The 18871-nt window shown below is 40.2% G+C and overlaps 1 protein-coding gene across 7 annotated transcripts in view; it reads right to left on the minus strand.

Annotated features, from left to right (window-relative positions):
* The window catches only part of mctp1a (multiple C2 domains, transmembrane 1a), a 128106-nt gene that overhangs the window by 56565 nt on the left and 52670 nt on the right, over positions 1-18871 (minus strand). For 5 of the 7 annotated variants that reach the window (XM_020652379.3, XM_020652377.3, XM_065965415.1 and 2 more), the window contains exons 3-9: positions 11636-11778; positions 11340-11419; positions 9562-9670; positions 7927-7965; positions 4869-5033; positions 4230-4360; positions 3344-3530 (exon numbers count right to left, since the gene is read on the minus strand). In XM_020652379.3, coding sequence (XP_020508035.2) covers positions 3344-3530; positions 4230-4360; positions 4869-5033; positions 7927-7965; positions 9562-9670; positions 11340-11419; positions 11636-11778 — 854 coding nt within the window. The remainder of the gene's footprint in view (positions 1-3343; positions 3531-4229; positions 4361-4868; positions 5034-7926; positions 7966-9561; positions 9671-11339; positions 11420-11635; positions 11779-18871) is intronic. The other 2 variants (XM_065965406.1, XM_020652378.3) reach the window with 1 other exon arrangement.

Raw genomic sequence — 18871 nt, forward strand, 5'->3', positions numbered from 1 at the left:
GTGTATGTATGTGTGTGTGCCTGCATGAGGGTGGGTGGTGAAGTGCCACCACTTCAGCGGAGGTCACCATGTCCTCCTCCTCTCATCCACCCATCCTGCAGCCACCTTAGGCCCATTAAGAGCCATTAGTGTGTGTGCTACTTTGCCGTCATAATGCATAAATCTCTTCCTCTTCTTCTCCCTCTCTCTCTCTCTGTGTCCCTCTCTACTTCTGGGAAACAGTAATTAGGGATGAAGGAAAGGTTACGGGTAGCAATAGTACATCTAAAGCAGTTGTCACTAAGTGTATTGCACTGTGTTGCATAGAGGTCCTCCATCAGCTGCATTCAAAGTAGTTTCCAGTAGAAAAATCATGTGTACTCTTTTAAGAACGTACATGCAGTACATGCAAGTGTAGGGAGGCTCTCACAAACCTGGAAGACATGCAAACAATGCAGAACAGCTAGAATGAGAGAGAGACGTTAATAAGGTGTTCTCTAGCATCAGATCCAAGTAATCAGGTGTCTATTATCAAATTCTGTCAAAGGCTACAAATTGGGATGAGGAAAAAACACCTGCCAAATACAGCATAATATAATCATTGTGACCACATATGGTGTGAGGACTGTAAAGGTGTGTGTACTATCCAACCATAAGATTAAAAAAGGAAATTTCAAGGATTTAAATAAAGCGTGTCTTATCAGACCTTCAGGTTGTTTTTTACATGATTGAATGCATGTATTATGTTTTTTAAATTGTATCCACACTATGCATTCCACTGACACCTTTGAATATTAATATTCTGTGTGTTTTTCTGATGTGCTGGCTGGGCCATGCTCCTGAAGGCCAGGGCAGGCAAAACATTTCAATTGTCTTCCCTTCCTCATTCTCATTTCTGAAGGTATCTGCTCTTTAAAGCTGTGATAATGACGGCATGCTACATGTATTTCTCCACCAACCCCCATCTTCTTTTTTATTTGACAGCTGACGCAGGAAAGAAATGTTTTTTTTTTTCTTCCATGCGTCTGTATGTGTGCGTGCATGTTTGTGATTAGCAGTTGTGCAGGACAGCTGATCTCAAGACGATAAAACCAGTCAGTTAAAATGTGCCAAAGCATAATAACATATCTACACATACACACACACACACACACACACACACACACACACACACACACACACACACACACACACACACACACACACACAGGGCAGATTAGTGGGCTTTGAGCAGCACTGTAATGCATTAGTGGTGGTACTTGGTCTTATCAGAGCTCTTTGATAAGGTACATCTTTATTAAATTCTCCAACTGAAAGACGGCCAGTCTGGGGAAAAGGAATATGTTAATAGGTAGAGACCATTCAAGACTTCCAACCGACCTCGCTGTGCCCCTCCATCTGTACCCCCCCACCTTCTTCTCTACCCTCTATCTCTCCATCCCTTCATCTAATGGCAGGGCCACAGTGGCAACAGACAAAGAGCCAAGGCTGCCGGGCGAGCGGGACGGAGACGGGGAGTGCGTAAGAGAGAAGGAGGCAAAGCAGAAAAAAGGTGGGCGAAGGGAAGGAAAATGTCTCGCCTTCAGCCGAGCAGAAAAACGGGGTCTTTGCGAGTTGTGAGAGAGGTGAAATAGCTTTTTCTTTTCATTTTACACGCCTTCCCTTCCCGGTGCAACCCTCATCCTTTACCTCTCGCCCCCTATTATACACACTCACACAAACACACACACAAGCATACACGCACACGCCCCGTCCTCATTTTGTGGCTGTGAGCAGAGGAGCGGCGTGTGTGTGTGTCTCAGTCCTAGAGCTCCCCCCTCTGATATTTGGTGGTTGCTGCAGCGCGGAGTGGAGTAGTCGACCTCCCGTGGCTAGCCAAAACAGGCTGCACCACGGTTATGTAGGTCGGTGCACCCATGTTCGGCCTGTGGAGTCTCGCCGCTGGTGCTTATACACACACAGAGAAAGACGCAAACACACACCAGCTGGGGGACGTTGTGTTAACTGAAATCAGAACACATCCTCTAATCTTACAAACACAGACGGCTATGTCGTGAACAGTACTGTTTGTGAACACACACACACACACACACACACACACACACACACACACACACACAGTTTTCACACATATAAAAGAACACAAAACTCAGGGGTACTCGTGGGAAATATTCTCCTACAAATCTCCAAGACAATTAAATGTAATAGCTCCAGATAAAGATCAAATAAAGCTTTTGTTTATGTTTTTTTTATATATTTAGCCATTATCTTATTTGAATGGCTAAATGAAACTAAGAACATTAAATGAACAAATATCCTGTACTTTTTGCACAATTCATGATGACTGAACGCAAATATGGCTGCAGTATTGAATAAGAAAGCCACACAATGTTGGACTGATGGGCCGAGAATATCAAGGCTGTCTGTGAATGAAATGCATTCAAAGTGTGTGAGCAGCATGTGTGTGAGTTGTGTGTGAGTGTCTCTTTTGTGGTAGGGAGTGAGGACAGGGTGTGAAGGGTTAACTGGGCTAAGACAAAGACATAGGCAGAAACTATTGTGTTGATTGGAGGGCCTCTGGAGCAGATGGGGCCTTAGGGCTCCCTCTCTGTCTCTCTTTCTTCCTCACCCTCTCTGTTTAATGCTAAGCTCAAATCAATGACAACTGGCTGACGAGCGAAGACATTTTACACACAAATAAATGAGCCCACATACGTTATTCAAAAATGCACAACTCACACACAGCTCACTGCAGGATGTCGATGCAAATACTGCACAATACGGGTGGAGTAAATCACAGCAGCAGAAACAAACAAGCAATATGAGCCTCCATCTTTTCCAAACAGTTTGTTCAAAAAGCTCGTCCCGGCAGTCCCTCAGAGAGACTAGTGATCTCTTCCTTGACCTCTCAAGCCTCATGTTGCTTCCTTCCTTACTCTTTTAAACGTCACCTTCACCCACTTCACCGCTCTCTTCCAACTTCATTCCCCAGCTGTAGCTTGTTGGATTTTTTGTTTTGAATCTTAGCACATTAGTTTGTGAACAAGTGAGAATCTTCATAAAATGTGAATACTTCGTGACTTTAGAACAATTGGAAGTATGATGATGAATGTAAGAGGGAGTTGTTGTTTGACACGTCATGACACAAAAGAAACAATATTTCTTCTTTGTTGTGTTATGTCTTCAACACGCCACACAGCCGTTGATCCAAATAAGACAACACAGTTTCAGGTATGTGGTCATTTGGAAATACACAGCTTTGTTTTTTGTAGGTCAAATTGTGTGATCTTCTTTCAAAGCATCCTTTTTTTCCCCAAACGTACACAAACAACACAAAGCCATGGTTCTATAAAAACGAACTCACATATCTCTGCATGATCTGATGTCTCTCGTTCGGGTCGTCCAGCATGTTGACGGACAGGTCGGAAATGGAAACAGCAGCGGAAGCAGTGAGTGTAACCAGCAGCACCAGCACACCTTCGCCTTCCTCCAGTCGCAGATCCAACTTGTGTGTGTGTTCTTTATTGAGGAGTGACAGGTCGATGGTACACCTAAAGTGAACACACAAAGAAACACAGAAGCTGAAATAGAATTACACAATTAGTCTGCTGAGCATATCGAGTGCTAGATTTTACACCACCTAGTTTTTCTGCAGAGTTTATTACATATGTGAGTTATTAGCTTATCAAAGAGACTGCATACATTTTACACTGCACTAGAACATATCAATAACAACAACATGATATTAGTAAACCCACGGTAAGATTCATGTGTGTGCGATAGCAGCAACTGCAGACAACATTGCCGAAGATAACACAATTAAAACCTTACAGTAGGCACTGGAGAGCATCTTCTCTTGGCTGAATTGATTTTCTGGCACTCCCTTAATAAATCTCCAGTTATTATCAAGGCAAGCCAATAGTAATTATTGAACTAGGGTCAAAGAGTTCAAAGACGAGGCTTCCTCGAGTGCCTCCATTCTGATGAAAAACTCTCTTTTTTTTCCACAAGAAAAAGAGCAGCATTTATCAAAGGTGTACATTCACACAGGAACGGACGTTGAATGGGAGGAAAATGGGAGTATTTATTTTTGCACAAAGACATAAAAGTTTTGATCTGAAATGAGTTGAAATATTAGGATACTAGTTGTCAAATCAAACTAATTTGGTAAGCTACACCTGCTTTCTACACAGTCTCAAAGAAGTCTTAAGTAGCTTCATATAAAGAATGACTGATGAAGACTTATGAACCTTCCCATGAAGTCATCCTTCTTGCCAGCGTCTTTGTCCCAGACTGTGATGTCCACGTAGCCTCCCTGCTCTTCATACAGGTGGAAATCAAACTGCTCTCTCCACTGAGGGTTCAACGTTTTGGGAATGGTCTGAGTAAACAACAGAAGGAAATAAATGATTTGTGAGTCCTCATTTGAGACGTGCACGAAGTAGAAACTGTACATACTTTACATATATGCTGATACAGAAAATAAAGACTGCTATAGTAAACAGGCTTTGTGAGTAATGATTAATCACCTTGCAGCTTTACAAGTTATTTATACATGCACAAAGAAATGTGATACTTTACATAAGACTTTACTGCTGTTTTAAAGAGTAAGGTCAGGGGAAAATGAACGACTGATTTGACTAAGAAAAGTGATGAGAATATCTGTTGTAAGGATGTAATGCAGAAGGGTTCTGCTTTTCTTCTATATTAAAGCTGCTGTATGCATTCTGTCTCTATAGATACATTTTCAGCTAAAAAAGTGGAAAAAGTTCAATCTCTCCTTTCAAAGGTTCCTTACTTTCTTTGACATGGATACATCCACTTTTATACAAAAGTAACAGTCTCATTAAGATTCATAAAGAAGTCCTCCCAAGCAGAAGAACGTTCACCTTGCTCTTGTACTTTTGGTGGCCCATCCTGAATTTGACGTACGGGTCGCTGAGGCCGTTGGCGTCCATGGGCTGGAGGCTGCGACCCTCAATCAGACTGATGCTGACTATCCCTCGCCACAGCTGGGCTTTTCTGTGCACATCTGACAGACGCATACTCTGATACTGCAGCAGGCAAACACACACACACACACACACACACACACACACACACAAACATTTACACATACACAGAAGTTTGCACAAGCATGCACAGAATACACACACAAATACAGACACATTTGCATACATGAACCTCCAGATAGAGTAATGGCCTGTGTAATCTTGGTCAACAGGAGGAGGGGGGGGGTGGGGGGGGACAAACACATGAAGAGAACAGAGAGGAGCAGGCAAAACACACAAGATAACACTTGAACACAAAATGATAAAATTCAACACAATTTACCCCTGAAGAATGAGCTACCCTGACATACCGGCACACCGTTATAAGCATACAAGTATACAACGATTGCAGTCAGAGGAACAATTAAATCATGAACCATAACTTGGGATCGCTGAGACATCATCACTGGTTTAGTAACAAATGCGAGTGTTTAGTCAGAATCTACTGCTGACAAAACAACTACTTCTGCTCAAGAATGAGTATTTCTGGTCTTTTTCATACAAATGAATACAATAAAAATAACAAATCATTTGTAAAGGGTTTGTAGAATGTCTTCAGAATAATGGCCAAACTACTGAAATGCTGCCACAGTGCAACTCTGTACATTTCTTATTCCATGCAGCAGTACAGTAAGCTGACAGCGCTGCAAATTCAGATTGATGATTTTCCATATTTTAAGGTTGTTTTTCCCCAAACAGTTTTCCTAGCACTTACAGGCCTATTTAACCTCTCTTTGAATCATGTCAGTATCCCTCACTAAAACAAAGAGCAGGGTATTTATTTGTCAAACAAACACAGCCCTCTCTCTCTTCTCCTTCTTTTTCTTCTGCCTCTCCCTCTCCTCCTTCCTCGTTAGGGAGAATTTATTAGCATAGCTTTTGTTTTGCGGGTGAATTTCATTAAACTCTGAACAAACCCTGCCTCGTGAGCGCAGGCCCTTTGATCTGGAGACGGAGCCTCTTAATTTCCATTCTCCAGACATTAAACAATGCGAATGGCTCCCTGCAATACAGCCAACCTCACATACAGCAACTCCCAACTCCCACATCTTTCAATTCTCCTGTTCGTTTGCCGCGTACACACTTTATGGTAATGATGAGAGGTCGCTCTCATGTCCTACTCAAGTACAATCCTAATTGTTTCCTTGTTTTGTTGCTGCATACTCCTTGTAACAGAAAACCATGGGCGATTTGGATGGGGAATTCACATCTTCTCTGCCAGAGCACAGCAGGAGGCACATGGTGCAGAGAGATGTTTGGAGGCTAAAAATCTCTTAAGAGATACTAACACTTGGTTTAAGAATTAATACACCCTTGCACATGGTTCAACTTTCGTCAGTTCTTGTGAAGAAGAAAAATGTTTGAAGTGCCAAAATAAGCATTTTGCCTGGTGGTAAAGTTAAAGAGACCTGCATTAATATGCCTCTGACTCATAATTATCATCTCAAACTACTTCTGGAGTACTTTGCATCTTGAGCTGTGGGTTCATCACTCGTAGAATCTTCATTAAAAAAAAGTGGTTGTTTAAAAATAACTTTGTACTGTATGCAGTCGAGCACAGAGGCAGGGAAGCACTAAGGAGCAGCGCATTTTTGGACGGGTAGCAGCACAGTAGTTAGTTAGTCAGTGTTTAAGTTAATTCCCCAGTCACAGGCAGGATGGCCCAGTTCAGAGGCTTCAAAGACTCGATTTAGGGAAGCAGCTACAGCAGGACATCTGCGCACCTCTGACCAAGCTCGCTTGAAATGTAGATCTGCGTATGTAGGTGGATATTGAACTTTTTCTCAGCTAATGAAACACTCGTTGCCTCCAGATGCTGTTTAGGAGATCAACTTAGAGCAAAATAAAGATTACAGGTTCAGCTTGTTTCCCTCTACATGAAAACATTTGTCTGAAAACAAGTGTCTTAAAACAAATCTGTGAATAATCTCAGCTATGTTTGCAAAGTTGTCTCTAATACAACGCTTGCTGTATTTTGCTGATGATAAAAGATGAGTGCTTAATGCATGCACCAATAACAGGAAGCAGAACCTGGACCAGCATGCTTTCTGTTCAACCCCGACAGCCAACGAGAATGAAAAAAAGAAACCTAAAGGTAGCAGTCTCTTACAGTACGTACGGCAGGATGGAAACTCAAATAAGGTGAACATCAAAGATAAGTATTTGATGTAAAGGGGTCTAAGAGTGTCCCGTTATCAAACCTTCTTATTTCACGGTTGATTTACTGAACAGGACTCCTTTAAAACCCCTAAAAACAAATCAACAGCTGTTTTTTTCTCACACAGAAGCTGCCATACATCATGCAGGTCAATGGTGGAAGAAGCACATTATCATATGTAAACTCAAATTAGGCTCAGACATTGCATGATTTAAGAGTTTAAATAGAAAAAGGAAAGTCAAAATAGATTGCTTCAGAATATACAGTAAATCTTCATTACACTCTGGATTCTTTTGTCATTGATTGAAATCAGTGGAAATGGCTTATGGGTAAGTGACTTCAAACGTAAACACTTAATACTTCCAAAACCCAAAGTCCAATTACAATGAACAACTTCCAATCCTGGTGTATATTTGACTGTATATAACTTAAGACTTGCCTTCACATACAAACATAATCACATTTTCATCTGGGAAATAAAACGCCTTTACATCCCTTATAGTGATGTAAAAAGCAGGATGTATATTGCAGCTTGTGAGAAATAAGCCGATGGCAATGGGAACTGATAAAGAAAATAAAAGAACTGCAAATACCACTGTGGGAGGAGAAAAAGAAGGGGTGAGGGCCAGGGAGACTCCATCCATGTACCAGGACACAAGTGAAGAGTGCAGGAGAGGGGAGGTGCAGTACAGTCAGAAGGTTATAGGTAAGAGGGGGTTACATGCTGGTTTAGTTTACCTTACTAGATCGCTTCCAGTTCCTTCTCAAAAGCATGGTCTGTAAATGAGACAAAGCTGTTACAGAGCGCCCCCCACTGTCCCCCCATCGGAGCTGCAGTTTCAGAGGTTAAGGGGCATTGTGATGGATGATATTTACACGTTAGCCCTGGCCTGGTGGGGGGGGGGGGGGGGGGGGGGGGAGTAGTTGATGAAGAGAGAAGAGCAGCTGGTATTCATGCAAGTTAAGCAAGGAGTGTGTGAGTAGCGCTTTTTGTTGTACCATGTTGTGATGAGGTATTTGCATAAGTAATTGACATGCCAAAACACACACACACACACACACACACACACACACACACACACGCGCGCGCGCGCGCACGCACACACACGTATACAAGTATATATAAAGTAGATGCAGTTTTCTTTGTATAACTGTTTGATAACTTCTAACAGGGCACTTCCATTCCTATACATAAAGAAAGTTAACAAAAGTCATTTTCTCTTTCTTTTGGGTCCAATTATATGGACTCAACTTTTAAAAACCATTAAACTACGTGTAATTGACTCCAGAACAATTATTTATTGAGCAGGTAAGACGTAAAAATTAGGATTATGAACACATCCACAAAAATGCACAAGATTTTGTTGTATCTTTAACTTCAATTCATTTTTATGGAAAAGTTAAACGAATCCATGAATAAGTTGAAAATAATACATCAGAGAATCTTGACAGCTATTGTAGCACTAGTGAACTGTAAACCACAGAGTATATGATGCAGGTCATTTTATTCAGAAATATCATGAATTCCTTCTGTACACTAAACTGACCAGATCATTGGCAGTGTTTGATGTAAAAGCAGACTAAAGATTTCTCTTCTCCCTTCCATACCAGTAGGTGGCAACAGAGAGAGTCATCCAGAATGCACTAGTATAACCTTGTACCCATTTTCTGCAGTTGGAGAAATCCAAAATGATGCTTAACCTAAATAGAGTTTATTTGTTCTGTCAAATGTGGACTCTCTGAACTACGGCACTTAATAAGCAGCAGAATTAAGACATCAGATCAAAAGGAATAAAATATTTCCCTCATGACTCTGCCTTGTTCTGGATCGAGCATGCAGGGGTCCAATTAAGCAAACAAATAATTGAACAGAAATAAATGCAACACTGAAACATTGAGCACGTCCGCAGAGGCAAGAGCCAACATAATTAGTGAAGAGAATCTTGTGCTCTTTGAACATGGAACTTTTCCACACAACATATTAATTACACTTGTGTTTTTTTTTTTTGCATACGTATTTGCTCAGTTGAAGAGCATCCAACAGCTGAGGCTGGCTGAAGCCAACATATTCTAGTTCAACACAGCATGTCGGGGCTTCTGATGTGCAAAAGTACACAGAGTAACACTGCTGCTGAACTTTGATGATGAAAAGTAAAGAACTCATTTTTACTGATTAGCAGTTATGCTCAACACAGGTCCTTAATCTTTCCTACTCACTCACACAATATCACGCCTATTTTTTCCCCAACATTTGAAAGATGATGTAAAGAGAGGTAAGTTTGATTTAAAGGGGTATCTCTCGAGAAAAGAGGAGAAAACATTTTGTGTGTGCAGGAAGAGAGAAATTATGATATAATTATGAAGTTTTCTTACAGCATCCTTCATGTCCTCCTTTGGCGACAGAGTGACAGCCAGTTCCAGACTGCCCAGGTTATTTTCAGGGTACTGTGGGTCCTTCAGGTCCAGCGTCACATCCAGTGTCCTGCAAGGAAAAACATTGAACATTTACGTATACATGAAAACCTAAACTGTTATTGCTTACATTGTTCTGTACATTTCCATTCTTATAGTGCATGAATTCCACATGTGTACACACATACATGCATGAATTGTTTGCACAACCCACCCACTTTTGTAAAGACTCGACATATTCAATCAGTTCAAGTTTGACTCAAGCGTAGCAGTGGAAAAAACAGGCCCACTTAGCTGACCACTATTTTCTGCTTTCCTCGACTCTCTTCTGGCTTCCATTTCTTCACGGAGAAACAGAAACAACGAACACCGGACTTTGCAATCTATGCTGAAATTGGCATTAGGAGATAAAAAGCATAGGGCTAACATGGCAACTAACTGTTAGGCACACTGAAGTATTTGTGACTTTATCTCAGTGTCAACCTGCTTGTTACTATTTTAAGAAGTTAAAAAAGTCAATATTAATTTCTTAACATTCTTTCTTTTTACAAAATGCAAGATTGTAACCGGTTGGTCCAAACTAGCACCTAAGTTATTGTACATGTCTTACAAAACTGGGAGTAACAACAGCAGCAAAGGTTATGAAGGTTTATTAATGATCAAGTTCTGGGGCGCCAGTAGCTTAGTGGTGCATTTGTGTGCCACATGTACAGAGGCTGTAGTCCTCGGGGCGGGCGGCCTAGGTTCAATTCCGGCCTGTGGCTCCTTTCCCACATGTTATTCCCCACTGGTTCTGTTCCTTGTTGCTGCTTCTTTTCACTGTTCCTCTCAACAATAAAGGCATAACCCCCACCCCCCAAATAAATCTAAGACTTATCAAGTTCTAATTAGCAGCCATTGTCTGCAGGAAAGACAGCTAATTGGAAATACACAGTCAATCGTACGGTAAAGAATTGAAAAAAAAACATTGTTTAATCTGTTACTGTGACAGAATAAAAATCAATAAAGCTATCACATTCAATGTTCTTGCAGATGCCATGTTACAATCACACAGGATTTTGGTAACTACAAACACTTCTTCAGACATCACATAACATCCATTTCAAGCAGAAAACATTTACGACACTGCAGATACACAGGTGGAAACATTAAACGTAAAGATGGCTGACTTCCTCTTATTCAGGACTCATCATTGTGTGCATGCTGGTTTATTGTCACAATCATGGCACACTGGGACTCTAGAGTAGATGTTGTTTGTCTTTTTTATTGATGGATGCTTTTTCTACTGTCGCTGGATTCAAATATCTAATGTGAAAAAAGGTCTATTTACACCTATTTTCTATTTCTACTTGACAGATAATAAACCATGGTAAATCCCTTCCTTTTCACACACTTCTTAATACAATCCCACCTGGATACAGCCCTGGTATGTTTAGTGAGTTTTTAAGGTGAGATACCAAAGATGGCCACCAGAGGGAGGCAATAAACTGTATTTGAGCATGATACCAGAAGATGATACCAGAAGCAAAGAAGATATTTTAGAGGGCTGTGTGAGACTAAACTCTTTCTACACAATGGAGAATGTTTAACCAAAGCATCCCTTGAAAATGTGAATTCCTCTGAAGATGTCTTTTACTGAAGGAATACAGCTACAGTACAGCAGTACCACTTCCAATACAACCAGTGGAGACAGAAAGTTCAGCAGGCAGTTTAGTTAATATGAGGGAAGACAAAGAGACCTTTGATGTTCCAGTGACTCCAGGTGGAGGTACGCTGAGCCCATGAAATCATCCTGAAGTCCAAAGTCATAGTCAAAAACCTAAAAATAGAAAATACACAGCATCTGTCAAGAGAATATATCAAAAATCACACGGAGAATGTCATTCTTGATAATCTACAATTTCCTTATTATTTTCAAACCTAGCCAAGAGAGAGAGCTGCCACTGAAAATTCAGATAAATCGAGACTCAACAGTCCAAATACAATTTATATTGCAGCAGGATGACATTTAAAGTCCAGGACTTATCTCTTGTACCTTTACATACAGCGGGTCCCTCAGGGTATCCAACAGAAGGCTAACTCTCTCCTCCCACACCGGGTTGAGGTTCTTATGGATGGTCTTACTCCTGAACACTTCCTTCCCCGCAATCTTGAACTTCACATATGGGTCACTGGTCCCTACAGGGTCAGAAAGCAAACAGGGAAAAATGATGAGGAAGAAGATGACAAACATTGGCTATTGGTTATCAAAAACATTTTTAAAACACTGCATTTACATAGAGCGAATGCTTTATGATTGTATTAACTATTATAGAATGCATACACCTGAACAATTTAGGATTTCTCTTCAGAATATGTATTTCTTTATCATAACATCTCTGGTACCATCAGACACAAATACTTTGTCAATTCTTTCCAGACACCTTTAAATACAGAGATAGTTCAAAATGCTGCTTAGAAAGCCTAAGGAGGAGACTACAAGGCATGTCATGTGACTTATTCTGTGCGTCATGTGACCGGCAGAATATAACAGTTGAAGCTGTGCACAGGTCCCATGCAGTGCTTCTATTTGACCAGTGGGTGGTGCCATTGATATATCTTTGAGTTATTCCGTGTGAGTGACTGATGTTTTTTGCCGGGATAAATGAATCAAGAATCTGTATTTTCCCTTCTATAGTACACAGAATGTACTAATGTTTGATGGGCTAATGTCTTTTACAACCATGTGAAAGTGCACCAACTAACAAGTTATAATCTGGAAATATAAATATAATAATAAGCCTTTTCATTTTTGCTAATAAAGCGGGTAGAATGAAGAACAAGAGAGAGGCAGAGTGATGTAATGCTAAAAATACATTTTATAACCCCAGTATACAGCAATAATTCTCGTCTCCATTACATTTCTGCTTTATCATAACCGTTCCCCAGAGGTCCATTAACTTTAGACTTTAGAGTGAAGTCAATTGGTTCCACAGGAAAGACAGAAACAAATGAAAACAAAGGCCCAGGTTTATACAAATCATAAAGGCTCTGAGGGAAAACAAGACAATTGAAGATGAGGAAAAACCTCATAACAGTGTGTATCAGAAGTGGAGCTTCTTCCATCAGACACAAGTTCAAATATTTAACTTCATCTAAATAAACTGACAAGAAAGAAAACAGGTTAGGGGAGACAGGGAGGTCATGATGCAGTCAGAGCTGTGTTTGTGCAGGAGATAATCGGGTTTACTAGCTTGTCAATCTGTTCACGTCCATTGGATATTAAAGTGGTCCACACGGACCTCGATAGGAGGAGTGATCACTTCCATTTTCCATACATTCATAGGTTATTCACATACACACAGTTCTACACAGTATACAGTGCATACAAAACAGACAGGAGAGCTTATTGTCCTTTAATATATAATTATGTTATGTGATTCTATTGAGAGTTTAGTGTCAAGATATGCTATGTTTTAATAATAGAGCTATAGACACTGTAACTTATCTCAGTAGTGAAGACACGGACTCGTCAGGAAAACATATAATCAAGAGTTGGAAAACTTTTCAGGGTGTCAGAATTTGATCCTCATGATTCTACAATGGTACCAAAAGCTTCCTCATATATAACTGTAGCATTTAGAATTCAAAACACTGTCAGATACAATTTGATAAAACATGGAAAAAATTATAATGGAATAAATCCTCCGCAGTCCAATCAGTAAATTGTTGATCACCGCATATAACACCAAATAAGGAAAGCAAATAAGATTGATGACTCTCTCTTTACTTTTATCTTCCTTTTAGACATCCTTGTTGACAAGCAGCGACTCCTTGCGAAACAGGATTTGTTTCCCCTGGACTGAGCCGTTTGTTTGTGTTGTGTGTGTCTCAAATCAGTGTCATATTATCATCTGCTGTGACCAAAGTGATTACCAGGGTGTCACAAGGGAGGGGAGTGAATCCTATTATCATGTTATTCCCACTCTGGGCCTGTGGTTCTCCTGTGTGCCAGCAACTGTCTGATAAAAGAGGCACACGACTGAAAATCAGACACTAAGGCGTAATGCAATAAATGTTAAAACTGGAGACATATGAACACAGTTAAGGACTTATGCCTTGCTCAGACTTCAGGATAATCTGACCGATTTGAAGCCCGATTCCTCCTTCCCGACAATGGCAGGGTCGTTCCCGACTCAAGGCTGCTTGGAACCAATTATTTTACCAGATTATCTTGTAGTGCGAGTTGTCCAAACGTCCCCGATCTGCTCGTCTGATCGTCTGGGACAACCCAATTCATTTCAAACATGTAAGATATTAGGATTTGAAATCTTGACGATTATGTCATGAAAAGTTCTGGTGGAAGTCACGTCTAACTACAATAACGAGGAGAGAGACAAGGGAGGGACAGTAATAAGTGGACAGTTCTGGCGATCAGCAGCAAGAAGCAACCTGCACAGCTGTGCCGGACAACTGTAAAGCATCTGACAGTTACAAACTTACCTCCAGCTCTCACTGAAGAACACACAATCCATGTTGTCCACATCTTCCCAAAACTTTTATTCACCCAAAACTTGTTTGGTTTTTCTTTTTATGTTTGTTCCTTTCTACATAAAGCATTATAATCGCACATTTAAGCACCAGCTCCATTGTTGATGTGAGGTCACATGAGGTTGTATGTTCTTAATAAAATAAAATCCTGTAGTTTATGATGTGTCATGATCTTCATATCCTGTAGGGTGTGCATTCTTGAGATTATGGAGCAGAATATCTGTAAAAATTCTTCTTGTGTGTGTTATGATATCCCATTTCAAAATCAGGAAGGATTTTTAAACTCCTGTAGTGTGAGCCAGGCTTAATGATGATATGTATCTGGAATTAATGTGCCTTGAACAATTTTAAACACTTAGATGACTAGCTAAAACCCCTCAGGGATTATTTAAAGTATTTCCGATTTCAAAGCATTAAATCTATGTTTCCTTGGAAAAACAGAAAAAAAAAACTGCTGACATGATTATCAGCTGTGTTCAAGCTTTTATGTGAGAGCAGCAAGATACCAAGCATCAGTCTCCTGCTGGGGAAAGATGGCCACTTTTTTATATAAGAACATCCTTTGATACCCTTTAACACACTGCTGCCCTGACATATCAGTGTAGAAAGACAGAATAAGAAGGCAGGAGAAAAGAGATGCAGTGAGATGAAAGATAAAATATTTACAGTCCTGTCAGATATTTCAGGATACTGGAAACAGAAGCATCAAATAAATCAAACAGAATCTTTATTTCTTGTGAAAGTGAGATTTTTTTTGTGGTACTTTTATCTACACGCAAGACTAAAGAGAATTAGTCTAATGCTGCAATATGGGGGCAAAAAGCCACTTATCTCTACAACTCCAGCAGCTCTCATTCTCTATCTTTCTCTCTCTCTCTCTTCTGTCTTTGTGTGTCCCACTGGGTCGATATTCCCCAGACACACATCAGTGACTCCGAGCCTCTGCTTCCCACAGTGCCAGCTTTATGATGCCATAAACACACAAAGGCAGGAAAGTATGAAATGGAAAAGGTTGGTGGTGCGCTGTAGGTGGGTGATGGCTGAATATGAGTTAGTGTGGGGGTACAGCACAGAGGACTGATCGCAGAGGTGCTTTTCTAGGAAATACCATATATGACATTTCCATGCGATTCTTTATATACATGACCAACAGTTTGGGAGATTCCATAAGGAAAAGAGGGAGTAAATGTCCTACGTAAGAGCTGGTGGGTGAATAGGTCAATAAGCACTAGGTATTATAGGATCAATAAGCGTTAGAAGAATGAGTAATGGTGGACAAAAATGTCTAAAAGCAGTTGGGTTAAGGACAGTGGGTTTGGATGGATGAGGCACCTCGGGTGTTTGTCCACCTTGTGGGCAGAAGGCTGTGAAATGGAAGTGCTCTGTAAGGAGAAATTGGTTGTAAGGAGTCAATGTGTCACTCACTGATAAACTGGTAAAGTGAAGTAGGAGCCGTAGGTGCAGCAGTGGAACGAAAAAAAAAGTGATTTTTCTGTCTTTGTTGGGTGGCATTACTGTTGAGGCGTGTGGGCTGACTGTATGAGCTGCTGTAAAATCTGACGCAATGCGTGATTTAAAAGGTCAAAGGTGTCGGGTTTAGAAGACCAAACAACTCGTCTAAAAGTTCACAAAAACTATCAAACTTTTTTTGTTGTTGTTTTTCACTCCAACAACCAACATCAGCTACTGTATCTACCTGAGCAGGTAAATGATCTTCATTCTGCATCTGCCAGTTTGTGAAATGACAATGTGACACCAAACTTCACATTGGGATGAAGTTGAGCTTCATAGAGAAAGGGGAAATTTAGAGGTGATGTCATACTAAGAATAAGGTATGAACCAGGATGGATATAGATGTCCATGCACGTAAAGGCAGACTTTGAACTAGTGTAACAATATTTTCTACTTCACGAGGCAACTTTGTGATGTGCCAAAGACTGACCGTTACAAACTGATGATAAAAGATGTGTTTTTGTTTTTTCATTTAAAAAGCTGCAAGTTTTAAAGATTTATTCGGAAATTCACATTTCATCAAGCTGGTGCTTTACTTTTTTTCAAGAAGGTTAGAACTTGATTTATTTTGCAATATCAGATAACACTGTTGACAGTTAAACTGTTTGAGAAGCAGTCTGTAAATAATGTGTAGCAAGTTCAGTGCAAAAAAAGTGTAGGAGACTATAGATTCTATTCATTTTACATTTCATTTACATAAACACACAAAACATAATTGCTGCCGACTAAAACAGTTGCTTTAGCACTACCAACTTGGCTATTGGCTAGGGCTGGGCGATATATTAATTTTAATAATATATCAGGTGTGTGGAAAATCTAGATTTTCTCTGTAAAGGCAGTATTGGTAATTTTTGAAAACAATCATGATTTTGAAAGCAGCATTCCCTAAGTGCTCAGTCTACATCCACCCTCTGTGCTCATTCAAAGCCTGTGTTTCCCCTACCATTATATTAGGGGGGCGGCCCGTAAAGCGATTATTATTATTATTATTTTATTTTTTTAAAGATTTTTTTTGGGGCTTTTTGGGCCTTTATTGTAGGGATAGGATAGTGGATAGAGTCGGAAATCAGGAAAATAAGTCATTTAAGGAAACCTTTCCGATAGAAAAGGACAGCTGCCATTAAAAGTAACCTATGAACACCAAGATTCCTTCAAGTGTTTGTGTCGGCGTGTCCCCCCCCCAAAGCTGCAAACCTAGGGGAAACACTGAATACCGTAGAAGATACTTTGTTGTCTCATGTCTCATTCAGTACAAGCAAGGAGACAGGGAGGCATGATTGGTTTATCAGATTGGTACCTCGTGGGAGACATTGGTGGATGTTTTTACAGGCTTACAACGGCTGCAGACGACAGATTTTCTTCAATCCTTTATGCAGAGCACATGAATTATTAATTTCTGTCAGGACCGAAAGACAATTTCAACCTAAAAAGTGTATCTGGAGAAAATTACCAGCCCTGCCTTTAACTTACTCCGTCGCTCCCCTTGGGTTCCCATAGTTCACATCTTCCCCCCTCATTTACTTCCTACACAGGGGCTGAGTGGCTCCTGGTATGTTGTCATCAGCCACAAGTAGTTTGCTGAAGTTGCTCACCTCACTTGTTGTACTCTAAAGACAAGTTTGCAGCTTGAATTTAAACCACAAAAGAGAACTTCAGGTTATTTTATTAATCCTCAGATATTTTGATTTTGATCTATTTATTGATAAAATAAAAGCAAAACTTGTTTTTATTCACTTCTTTGTCATTTTTATATATATATAAATATATATTTAATTATATTTTTAAGAAAAATCTATTAAAATTGTAGATCGAGTTTGGTGGGAACAAATCTGGGATTTTAACTTTAGGCCATATTACCCAGCCCTACCATTAACCAAAGCCAGTTGAGCTAAGGACTGGGGTAAGTTTCAGGAGAGTTCAGTTCAGTTCAGTTCAGATCTTTTTTGTCCCTGGAAGGGAAATTTGATTTGCAGCAGTGGACACAAAAACACAACAGATAAACAGACATAAGACAGTGCAACACAACCTGATGAAATACAACCAAGAAATATAAAATATAAAACTCACTGTTCGTTAAGAAGTTTCACTCAAATGGTATAAATAAATAAATAAATGTAATAAATATGAAGTGCAATAGCACTGCTTGAAAGTGCAGTCAAGGATTTAAAGAAGATTAAGAGCATTAATTGCACGAGGAACATATGAAAATGTATATCTGTTAGAGTAGACAGAAGAATAGTTCACTCTGAGAGCCTGTTTTTGTTTCGTTTAACCGAAAAATCCAGAGCGTCTGCAGTTACCTCCCCAGGGTGCACAGACTTGTGGGTGAGCGAGTGAATGACAAGACAGTGCTAAGGACACAAAGAGACATTGAGTGGTTTATATCAAGGCGTTAATAGAATCATCTGCTCTGATTCCATTAAAGGCCTCCACTAAACACTGTAACAGTAGCTGGGAGGAGAAATAAATGTGTCTGTTAGGGGACCCTGAGGTGCACTCGGCAGGTACATTCTTTTCTTAGGTGTGGCCCTGCGGCAGATCTAAAAGCCCATAATAGACTGGATTTTGATGGCTGCACTCCGTCTTCCTGACAGCCAATTGAAAATATAATCCACCACACACTTATCTCCAGTGAACACCTAACGGACAGCAGCCATAAAAATACTTCTCACTGTGTCTGTTTGCTGTAAACTAGACGGCTCAGACACCTGAGAAAGCCTTCAAGCGAAACTATTGGTCCCAAATGAAACAAAGATTCACACTAACAAAAATGTGTAACACCTTTTGAATGGTAGCTTCATACACACCAACACAGGACCTGTTTGTGTTCAATCAATCGAACACTTTAAACTGTGATTAAGAAACACACAAGGCAAGGAGAAGATCATACCATCAAAATGTTGGGATTTCTAAAGTGCTTGAGGCATGAAATAAGTGATCAAGCGTGTCTTGTATTCCATGCTGATGTTTTTGATTACGTCCTCCTCTTTGATTACCTCCTTTAAGAACACAAATTGCCAATCGCTCTCCTAAATCTCACCTGCAGTCTGGAGTGCAATATTAACAGATTGAGAAATTAGGAACATTGCATTATATTCAGAGTGGGTACCTAGTGATAAAACTCATAATTTCAACGACTTGGAGAAGGAGATTAAGATCCTGAGTTGGATATCTTGTGACTCCAAATTTAAACCAGGGGTCTTTGATACTAGATAAGGACAATGGGCCA

This window comes from Labrus bergylta, chromosome 2 (genome assembly GCF_963930695.1).
Source record: "Labrus bergylta chromosome 2, fLabBer1.1, whole genome shotgun sequence".
Lineage (NCBI taxonomy): Eukaryota > Metazoa > Chordata > Actinopteri > Labriformes > Labridae > Labrus > Labrus bergylta.